The sequence below is a fragment of the Durio zibethinus genome, chromosome 20 (assembly GCF_047325235.1).
Source record: "Durio zibethinus cultivar Kanyao isolate XHJ-2024 chromosome 20, ASM4732523v1, whole genome shotgun sequence".
Classification (NCBI taxonomy): domain Eukaryota; kingdom Viridiplantae; phylum Streptophyta; class Magnoliopsida; order Malvales; family Malvaceae; genus Durio; species Durio zibethinus.
In genome coordinates, this window is record NC_143181.1 from 4612716 (window position 1) to 4624552 (window position 11837).

Sequence of the window (11837 nt, forward strand, 5' to 3'; positions counted from 1 at the left end):
ACGTCTATGGTAGAGCTAACCACACCAAATAATTTGCCCATAAGTTTCTTGTTGCTCAAGAAAATGTAAACAAATCCACGTCAGGGTTGAAAGCTATAGGCCAAGTTTTGTATCTCATTGCTGAGGCACAAGAATTAAAGTCAAATACCGACATTCGATTCAGCTACTTTTTCAAGTTGGCCAAATCAAAACTAGAAGGATAACAGCAACTTTTAACGAAATGGGAAATTTATGATTTATTTAAAAAAAAAAAAAAGATTAAGTCTGTGGATTTATCTTTGAGCAGGTGAGGATGCTGGACATGATGATCTCGTCAAAACCAAATCAATCTTTTGGATTTTAAATTGAAATTTCAAGTTGCAGCAAAATCAATTAAGCTTCATTTTTATTAGTATTTTTGTTTTGTTAAAAAAAAGGTAAATATAGACACAAAAATTTTAAAAAAATTTTATAATAATAAATAAATATAATTTTTAACTTCTTAAACGATAAAATAAATATATGATTTTTATTTTTATATAAACTAATTATAATATAACTGATAACAGACATTATATTTTAATAATTTATTTATTAAATTTTAATGAATTACTATAAATAAAATATTAACTTCTCATTCTGTTAACAGAAAATTGTTCCCGTATGTGCCACAGACTTGTACAATGCATATGCCAAAGCATGCAAACAGGGTGGCAGTGACCAAGATGAAAATACTGACAAAAAAGGTGGCACTGTTCATGCTCAACTGCCCAAATGCCAAATTCCATTTGCCAAACCAACAGCTGATTGTCAGACGATGACATGGGCTGTCATGTTCTGCTGCAGCTCACTGCTCTCACCCCGCCACCTACTAACTCCTTTCTCCCTATAAAGGCCAACTAATGAAATATGGGGAGTAACCAAACATTTTTTCAATTCACCCCGAGGGTCTAGACAATTTCAAGATGCCAATAGAGCTCGCAGACAAATATAATGATAGTCAATGTCGCACTATGCAATAAAATTAAATCTGAAACAGCCCAAGACCATCACCAAGACGGGAGCCAAGAACAGAATATTATGGACAAACAAAGCAATTAACATAAGTCCATAGCTCATGTTGACCTGTTAAACCTACAACATAATTCCCAAACCCCAAAATGAAAAGGTCAAATAATATTAATCACACCCCCGCTAATAAGATAACAGAAAACACTAGGGAACAGCGTAGCAAAATGATAGAGTTAGACCTAAGAAATTAAACCAAAGCAATGCTACTTTCACCGCCAGGGGGTTTGCGTACACCACCAAAGTAATCTCGAGACTCAACCTTCCCATCAGCAAAGATGTTGCTGCCACTCATCTCCCGCAGCTTTGCCTCGCTGAGTGGTTTCTCAGCAGAACCTGGAGGAACATCACCCTTAAATATATTATTTCCTGAGAGTTCAGCAAATTTCTGATTATAAATTTTCTTTGCTGTCTTAAGTTCGGCCTCCTCACTTGACATGCTACCTCCAGCAAGCTACAAAATAACATCCAAGTTCCACAACCAGTTAGATATTCAAAGTTAATTAATGATACAAATGGCACAAATGGCAAACTTCAGCTAGGAACATAAGACGCTATGATTCCCTGACTCTGTATGAGTACCATGTAAAATTGAATCATAGAAATGTAATTCTACTATTTCTTAATCTTTTTTCCAAAGCCCAACTATATGATTCCTACCTATCTTAGGTGCAATTTGTTGCACAGATAATCTCAAAAAAGTAAATGCATACCATAGTCCATTACTCACAATTTGTTCTTGCATTGACAAAATTCAATAAGTTATTTAATATGTACTTACATCATATGTATTAGATTCTCCCATGTCAAAATTGTCCTTCAATGCCAATCCACGTACAGTTGTAGGCCTTGGCAAAATTTCAGGCGGGGGTGCAAAGATGTCATGTCCACTAAGCTCCTTGCACTTTGCATCAGAGAGTTGCTTCTTCAACTTTGCATCTATCTCGCTTTCTAGTGTGCCACTTAGCTCACGCTGCTTCGCCACCTCAGGAAGAGTAATTGGCTTTTTAGGATAAATACTCTCTTCCTCAGCAAACGAGATGTGACTGATTCCAGCTAGTGCTTGCTAACAGTGCCAAACACCAATATGTTTAACGAAACATTGTGTGATACGATTATACAATGTTCCAAACATTTGTATTAATTACAGATATCTATATCCTCATAACAGATTTTGAAAATGAAAGAATTGAACGCATACCTGATACATTCGTTGTCCTGTTTTGTTGTTTGGAGTGTGATTAGCACTGCCTGGATCTGACTCATCATTTTCTCCATTAGCTGCAAAAATGCCACTACCAGTCATCTCCTTCATTTTATATCCAGAACAAGGTTTCCTGGAAATTGCAACAGATGAATAAGCGGCATAAAACCAAATGTATAGACCTGGAGAATATGCAAAATTGATCAAGGCACATATTTGTTTTCTCATTCCAGTCCAAGCTTAAGGGGAAAAACCTCATTTAGCCTTTTCCCTGCCTTATTGACTTATCCTAACAAATCCCCTGAACAATAGAGACAGAGACGAAGAGAGAAAGAATCGAATAAAATTTGAACAGCCTTATTGAGATTTAATTAGAATTCCAAGTTTCCAACAAACAAACGAATCTTAGTAAAACAAAAAGAAAATGATTTTCAGACATTTTAGTGGTAACAAAAATTAATGTTTTAACTGATTTTAGATGTAAATTAAATCATCCAACATCGAAAGCATTAGTAATTCCGAACAATAAAATCTTTTATCCAATTAACGAAGACACATTGATTCGGTTCGTTAGAAACAGTTACAATTGCTACAGTTAGATCTCCCTCAAGGCTTCAACGGTTGGTACAGTTCGACCAGAACGGAGATCCAATGGATCACCAATTATTGGTTGATAAATAACAGTTAAGACGGAAACTACTCACGGATAATTGAACAGATCAAACTTGAAATTGCGCAGATTTTTAAGTCAAAATTTTTCAAAACGGCAGTTTAGATGATAAAGAGAGAGAAAATGGCAGAAATTTTTTCAAAAAATTGAGAGAAAAAAAAAAAAAAAACAAAGAGAGAAATTCTAGTAACAGCTCCGAGTTTTTGAAAGTGTGTTCACAAGAACATACGTAGAACTAACAAATTTTTCAAATAGATAAAAAATAAGAAAATGGTGTTTTTTTTTTAAAAGGAGAGAAAGAAGGCGGAAGCAGATCTCACCGTTTGTTTAAGCTTTCAAATTCTTCATCGGTCACTTGACCTCCAAACACCACTTTTCTGATTCCGTCCGACGGCTACCATTAATAAAAAGCAAATCAATCAAAAACAGTAATTCACCAGCGAAAAAAATTAAAAAAGAACAAAAAAAAAGAAGAACCTGGTGAGGGCGGGTGGACCGAGGGGCGGAGGCGGAGGAATCAGGGGGAGGAGTTTCGGACCAAGTGAGCAGATCTGCTGTGGAAGAGTGTGGTTTCCTCACCGGAGTGCTCCTCTCCATTTTTGTATGGGTTTTCCCAAATTCCACTCTCAAAACTACCCAAAAACAGCTTCCAATTAAATACTAAAACAAAAAATAGAAAAGAACCTTCGATTCCTCTCTTCTTACTCCTCTGCAACAACAATAAAAATAAAAAAAAAAAGGAGGGCACTGTTTTTAGAGCTTTGAAATAGTGAAGAGAATGTATGAAGGGAAACGGGATCTCAGAGAAAGAGAAAGAGAAAAACCGAAATGACGAACATATCCTACTCCTGACCCACCCTGATCTAGAACTTTTTTTTTTTTGGCCAAACCCTTTTAACTTGATCTTCCTTCCCCTTTTTTGTATATATACATAGTGAAAAGAGTAGGAAGAACAGTAGGCGTAGCTGCTACTCTACTGGTTGAATTTTAAAAGAAAAGCAAAAATTTTAAAATTTTAAAACAAAAGGAAAACGGAGAGGGACAGGTAGAAAGAAGGTCACGCTGGTATGATTATAACCGTCGATTCGACTTTCTCTCTCCACTATCACTTGTGTTCTACTGATTTTTTGGATCTTGTACCGCCCTTGCCCTCAGTCTGTCTTTTTTTTTTTTTTTTTTTCTTGTGTTTGCCCTTTTAAACGCCGAGCATGTGCGCTCAACGTTCAACGGATCAATTTAACCGATTTAACCGGTATCCAATACCCATGAGAATTTTGAGATTTTGTTGTAAGCAGTAGTAATATACACCATGATTTTATTTCTTTTCCTGCATCTATATTGAATTTTTTTGTTTATTTTTATCTTTTAATTTAAATATATCGATTTTGAATTTTTATTTATGAATTTAAAATTTTATATTTGAAAAGTGATTGAGTTTTAATTTGGTTCGTTTGATAGATACAAACTTCAAAAATAATTGCACCACTAATTTGAAATTTTAAATTTCAACCTTTTAAGATTTAAGATTGTATTTGACATAAAGTGATCATTTTAAAAATTACGATGATTTATACATAATAATTGAATTATTATATTTAACTCAAATTCCATGATCTCACATGACAAAAATTACCAAAAGTGATTAGATAACAAATTTTAAAATTAATCTAATTTTTATCTAAAATGATAAAAAAAATTTCATCACAAGTAATATGCAAAATTATATATAGTCAATATTATTCATTTACTTTTTAAAATAAAAATATTTTATTTTATAAATTTTTACTTTTTTACAATATTATTTATTTTATCAAATTCAAAAATAAATTACGTGGTTTCCTCTAATTTTTTAACGTTATATATAATATAATTTGTTGTCCTACTTTTATTATGATTTTAACAGATTTAGTTTTATTTTTTAAATTCATATTTTTTTATAATTAGTTTATATAAATAAATATATTTTTTATTTTAATAATTTAGTTATACCTTATTATGAATTAAATAAAATATTGCAAATATGAATTGTTATTTTAAATATTAACAATATAATTATTCTAGTACTTTTCAAATAAAATAATACTTTATTTTTAGTAATACCAAAATTACAATGATATTTAATTTTTAAAAAATAATAATTTTTCATCAAATAAGGTGATTTTAAATCATGAACGATAAAATTTTTCTAGTAATATCACCTTAGTGCTTAGATTATACTTGAATTAATCTTATTTACTTAAGAATTTAAAAAAAAAATAGAAATAATGAAAGAACTAAAAAATTTTAAAAAATTCTAGAAAGTGAAAAAGATATAATTAATTTATAAAAAAAAAGAAATATATAAAGTAAATTGTAGTAAATGTCAATTACTAGAGTTTTTTTTTTTAATATATAGGAGGCCAAAAGTTCATGAAAATTGAGAAAAAAAATTTGTAAAACTCAACTTTACTCAAATTAACTTAAAAATAAATAAATGAATTATTTAAGCTAAATCCCTAATTTTAATCAAAATTATTCGTGGAAGGTTAGCCGGATTCTTAGTACTCCCCGTATAAAGCTCTTGCAATTATTGTTACCTTGTGATCATTTTTACCGCCAGTAGCTTCTACACTCGGCATTCCTCGCAACCTTCTCTTCTAGCTAGTGAACGGATAACAATCAATAATAAAGTCAAAGCCTGTCGAGCATCTAATTTTTCTTTTCTTTCTTTTTCTTGCTTCAAGAATTTGATGCCAATTTGTTTTGGATCGTGTTAAATGCTAGTATATGTTCCAAAATTTGGAAAGGAAGAACTAAAATAATAGTGTTTAAATTTTAGAATTATCATTTCATTTACCATTGTAGTTTCAAATTTTACAAACAAATTTTAAAAGTTGTCATATGTCTTTTTTAATTATTAATTTTTTATTTTTAAATATATTTAAAAAAATGTTAAACCTATAAATCTGGTAATAAAAATTTTGCAAAATTTATGTAGCATTTTTTTAACTATTCGAAATGATTTTGAGTAAATTCCATTAAAATCTTTTAATTTTGGGCAAAATTTAATTCAACTTAAAAAATATACAACCAGTGTCAAAATTTATAATTTTGTTAACTAAATTGAGGCTATTACAAAATTGCCCGAACATTTGTAATATTAACAGATAACTCTGTTATATTATTTCAATTTTATATTGAGATATTTTAAAAATTTATTATGATATATATGTAAATATTTAAATTTAAATTTATAAAATATTTTTTATAAAATAAAATCATAAAATTTTCAGATCAAAATAAATAATTATCCATAATTGATTATATAAATCTTCACACCTGCGCAACTTGCTGAACTTTCCAGTTAATTAACTTTACGCCAGTTTTAGCCAAAACCAAAACCTTGTCTGCCTAATATCCTTGTCCTTTGTCATCCTTAATTCCAAATCTATCAGCAGTGATCTTTTATATATTTATAAGCCTCGTAGGAACCTCCAGGCATCAATGAAGGTCCCTGCCTAGCACCCTCTTCATCACCAGAAACTCTCTTTCCTAGATAAAAGCAGACTTAATTCTTTTTATGCCAAATTGTAAAGATGGGGCGCGGATTATTCATTTTTCGTACTAATATGTTTGCGTTGAATTTTATTCAAAATTAAAAAATTTGAATAAAATTTTCCTGTGATTCTTTAAAATAAATTTATCATTTCATGAACCGTCTTTTGCTATGTTTCACATTCAAATTTAAAAAATCTTCTTTCTCTAATTCCATTATATCAAAAAGTTATTATATTCTATTATCGATCACTAATAAAAAAATTAAATCAACTTAGTGGAATCCAGAACTTGGGACTTAAATAAGGTTTGATCCTCTAAACCCATAAATTTTTATTTCCTAATTTCCCTTATATCTTAATCTCTTTTGATAAAAAAAAAAATCCTTATTGGAAACCAAATCATTCTTTGTAGGTAGGGTTTTTTACTAATGGAAATTAATAATTAAGAAAAAAAATAATAGTAGCTGAAATCTAAAATAATTACTTATGAATTAATAATCAACTTTAAAATACAACTAAGATCTTATATTTGAAAAGCAGGATTTGGATTTTGATTTAAACTTAAATTTTAAACTATTTATTTGGATAACATTTATATCCCAGCTGTTAGAATTGCAAACAGCTTTTCCAAAGTTTTCTTCAACTCAATTAAAACCAATTGCAATTTTAATTCTAAATCCAAATCCAAAACTTCCCAATTAAACAAAGAATTTGAGATTTAATTTGTTTTAAATTAAGTTTTGAATTTGAAATCTCTAATTAAGATGTTTATCCATTCACAAACTTTGAATCCAAATTATAGTTGGCAAATAATTCACAATAAATTTAAAATTTAATCATTAAAATTAAAATTTTAATATGTTATCAACAAATCATATAATTATTCACATTTATACTTTTTTAACAAATTATTCACTTCTATACTCTTTCATTAAAGAAAGAATATCAAACTTTGTTTATAATTTTTTTATACAAATTGTAAGTTTTAAAATTTAAATTACTATATAAATTAATTAAGTTAAAATTCGTATTCAACATTACTTTTAAATTTGATAAATCAAAACGGAAAATCTTTTGAAATCAAATCTCCCACACACACTCCCTTTCTACCTAATTCTTTTTCTTTTGACTAAAGAGAGAGTGAAGATGGTAGTAGGTTAGACTTGAAAATCCAAAAGAAGCAATGCAGCTTTGCTGTTTCCATAGCCACATATTCACATTGAGGATGTTTTGCTTTTTGTACAAGTTTACAATTTTTTTTTAATTTTATTAGTTACAAACTCATATAAATATAAATAAAAATATACATTCTTTGACGAAAAGAAAAGGGTTGATTCTTCTCCTTGTAAATTACTTCTTATGTTTCAAATTCAATTTTCACCTGTTAATGTTATTTAAAAATATTATATTTAAAAAATAATTTTTTATTTAATGTTTTTTTTGCATAAAATTTAGAAATAAATAATAAATTAATTATAAAAATTTAAAACACACCACTCAGGATGTGCACCTTACGAGCAATAAATTGGATCTATCCCCATCTCTGGGTTTCATCGTAAGTAAGCTGGAGGATGCAGGTGAACAAAATTTTAAATGCAGGGAAAAATAAAGAAAGAAAAAAGCAAAAATTGACGTGTCCAACACAGAGGTGGAAGCCCTGCAACCTAACTTGGGACATGATCCAACAAACAAAATGGGAGATTCCTTAAAGAAACCATTTCATAACATGGTACTTATTACCTAGGTGTTTTTTTTCCTGATTATTGGTATTACTATAATCTACCACACCAATTAAATAAGCTTAATGTCACTGTTTATCCTAATTGAAGTCTGGGGTACTTCAAGTAATGATTATGACAGCAGATATGATGCTTGGTTCAATGAATTTCTTCAAAATATCTTTTCCTTTTTCCATCTAAATTAAGTATACTCAATTCGGTGTCTGAACATTTTATGCAATATACATTTCTTTAAAAAAGAATGCCATTTTTTTTCGAGAATTCATAAATGAATAAAAGAAATAAAGTAATTGAATTTGGGCCTGGATAAGGAAGAAAAAAAAAAAACCCCGAAAGCGAGAGGTGTTGCCGAGGCATCATCCAATGGTAGCAGAAAAGAGATACGCCCACCTTGGGGGTCGAACGGACGACCACAAAGTTAAGAGCCTTGCTCTCTACTGACAGAGCAAGATGGGCCTTGACGAATTGAGGGCTCCGTGACTATAAACTTTATTAAATCAATAGGAAGATGTTGAGCATCAATCAATTTGCATTAATATAATTAGCTTCTGGATAAGTATGTTTGGAGAGCACAATGCCAGTTTTTTCTTCGTTAACTTCTGATAAAAGATGAAGAACATTTCTATTGAGATCCATTTCATTCAACGGATTAAGAACCCTCTTTAACTGCCAATGTTGAATCAGACTTATGAAACATATCTTTACCTTGTTGCCTCGAGTGGGTTCAAGTGTTACGGGTCGAGATTTAAGTTTTGAACCTGCACGATTTCGAGACCCGGACATTCACCATTCCGGCATCCCAAATCAACTTGACCGTCATGGTTCACACCATTGTGAAGTACTGTCCGCTCTGACTCCATGACCTCACGGTTTTGTTCTACAAAAGGCCTCTCACAAGGTGGAGGTGGTATGAACTCTTATATACCCCAGTGACCCTCTTATTATGTTCGATGTGAGATTCATGACTCTTTCTTAGGTCCGTGACATTCTCCCGTACTCAACCTCGTGACGCCCTCGTCACGGAGGCTAACCAACTTGCCGTCTCCTTTTGAAGTGCTTGGCGTGGATCGAACGGTTTAGAACTGGCTCTGATACCATTTGTCACGGTCGAGACTTAAGCTCCGAACTCGCGCAGCTCTGAGACCCGAGCATTCACCATTCCGGTATCCCAGATCAGCCTGACCGCCAGAGTTTACACTCTTGTGAAGTATTGTCTGCTCTGGCCCCCTGACCTCATGGTTTTGTCCTACAAAAAGTGCCTCACAAAACGAAAGTGGTATAAACCCTTATATACCCCAGTGAGCCTCTTATTATGTTCGACGTGAGATTCAAGACTCTTTCTTAGATCCGTGATACAAGCAGTATGATGAATCCATGCCGCTGGCAACGGAATTGTTCAGGTCTGTCCCTGTTATTCCTTTTAGATTTTTACGGTTTTGAATAGCGTTGTAAAGATTTGCATTTGAAAGATAAATTGAATGGAAATATGTACAGCTCATAGAAGATTGAAAAGAAAAAGTTCACTAATCAAATAAATTGGTTTATACAGCATAACTATACTGTTTTTGGTTCTGCAGTCTTGGTTAAGGCACATGATTTCTCTCTTTAGTCTCTTTTATTTTCCATTTCCTTTCTCTTATTCTAGCAATTAAAATTTAAACAAAACAGAGGGGGAAAAGAGAGCGTTTGGTATCTTACTTGTTTGTAGCTCGGGCATTCCAGGAAATGCAGAAGCCTACAATGATTAAGACCAAACCATGCATCACACCTGTAGATGGATCGTCAGGTAAAACAAGCAAGAGCAATGCTGTTAGAGGGATGGCTGATGCTGAGCTTATCTGAGCTAGAACGATCCTTCCGGAATTTGGGAGACTTGTGGAAAGCAAATCCCCCATCCTACCTCCAAATAGGGCCCCCACAGAATTAACAACAACCAACATGGCTATCAGGAATGCAGTTTTCCTGTGGGAGAATCCAATTAACTACAACCACATTGGTGCAAATGACAATGCAGACCAGGGGAATGAACCAGTAACACCCTGAGCCACAATAATTAGGAATGATGGAATCTTTATAACTGTTTTGGCTTCTTGAACTAGGTCCTTCACTTCAGACCATAAGGATTTGTTTGAAATTTGATTGCTAGATTTTGTACCACTATCTGAAAAGTGTGGATCATTGGCAAAGAGGTAGACTAAAATACCAACTATAATACTGATTAGTCCAACCAGATGGAAGGAAATTCTCCAACGACGGATACCAATGAATGTTATCTGAGCTATTAGTACTGCAATGAATCCACCAATAACTGAACCAAAATTGCTTGAGTTGTAACCACCCATAAGCCAAACCACGGTTACTGTCATCTGTAGAGTCAACAACAAGGGACTGGATTGCAGGTCCAACTATGGCAAGGCCAATTCCATTTAAAGCTCTAGATATGGCCACCTGTTCGAAAGATGCCAAATGACTAAAAGTTTAATTTGACCAGTTAGTTTGATGACTGTTGTGGCTAGCGGACTCTTTTATATCACTCCAAGCAATTTGCATAGTATAGGAAAATGAAAATTTCTTTCAAATGCAGAATTTTACATAATAAAATATTTGCTCAATTATATTACCCATAGTCTACAATCCTATCCACAACAACCAAAACATAATCAGGCAATCCACTCCAATCACAAACAGAGAAGCCTCTAATAAATAAAAAGCCCCCAATTCAAAAACTTGGTAGACTTCACTTGAAACAACATATAGAAAACACAAAACACAAAACCCAAAATCCCTCGCTCCCAGCATTCCCATCTGGCAAACAAAAAGGACAAATAGAAGATTACTATATTAACAAAAAAAAAAAAAAAGTGTGTAGACACTGTTTACCTGAAAGAAAGTGGAGGAGAATGCGACAAAAAAGGTGGCAGCAGACCATAAAAAGGCGCCAAGAGCTATCGCATGAGCTCGGTTGTGACGCACAGCCAGGTATGCAGCAATTGGATAACAAGAGGATTGTACAATAGACCTGAACAAGGTGAGAGAACCTAGGCCAGTCGGGTCCGTGTGAAGGGCCGCACCAACTTCCCTGTAAACGCCTGGTAACAATGACTCATCTGCTCTCTCCATGATCCCAGCCAGGTTCACCAGGACCAGATTCAAAGTCTCTGACTTCATTTTACTTTCCTGTGGCTTCTCGTCCCTATCCCTTTGCAACGTTCTTCTTCTTGGACCGGCTTGTTTTGGTATTTTTTTTTGGGAGTAATTGTTTCCTGACTGTCAGGCTCTGCAGACTTTAGTTTGGAATATTCGGATGCTTTGAATTTAGAATTTAGAGTTTTACTAGTATGTTTTTAGTTTTGGAAGTTTGAAACTGGATATATGATGACAGACAGGTGGCTGTGTTTGAGAAGATATGATCAGACAAATGGAGTCTGTGTGGGATACGTGTAACACACGGGCAAATGGTGAACTTTGCCTGATTTGGAAGGTGGTCAGCTATAGTAATCTGGGAAACTTTTTCCTTGTTTTTTTTGGTAGGAAATCTAGGAAAATTAAAGTACTCTACCGTACATGACAATTGGGGTTCAAGGATCAAGATTATTGGGGCTTTGGGAAGATTAAGATTAAATTTTCTGCTTTTAAGAAAT

The 11837-nt window shown here is 32.7% G+C and overlaps 1 protein-coding gene and 1 pseudogene across 2 annotated transcripts; both read right to left on the bottom strand.

Annotated features, from left to right (window-relative positions):
* Window positions 1-973: 973 nt before the first annotated feature.
* LOC111315582 (uncharacterized) lies at window positions 974-3854 on the bottom strand. Its single transcript, XM_022917418.2, has 6 exons — window positions 3746-3854; window positions 3399-3630; window positions 3242-3315; window positions 2249-2384; window positions 1829-2113; window positions 974-1501 (listed from the first exon to the last, which is right to left on the bottom strand). The coding sequence occupies exons 2-6, from the start codon at window positions 3516-3518 to the stop codon at window positions 1238-1240; spliced, it is 879 nt and encodes a 292-aa protein (XP_022773153.2). The 5' UTR covers window positions 3519-3630; window positions 3746-3854; the 3' UTR covers window positions 974-1237.
* A 5847-nt stretch (window positions 3855-9701) lies between these two features.
* Window positions 9702-11485, bottom strand: LOC111314949 (uncharacterized; annotated as a pseudogene). Its single transcript, XR_016330754.1, has 2 exons — window positions 11077-11485; window positions 9702-10644 (listed from the first exon to the last, which is right to left on the bottom strand). The product of XR_016330754.1 is annotated as an uncharacterized LOC111314949 (transcript).
* Between the last annotated feature and the right edge of the window lie 352 nt (window positions 11486-11837).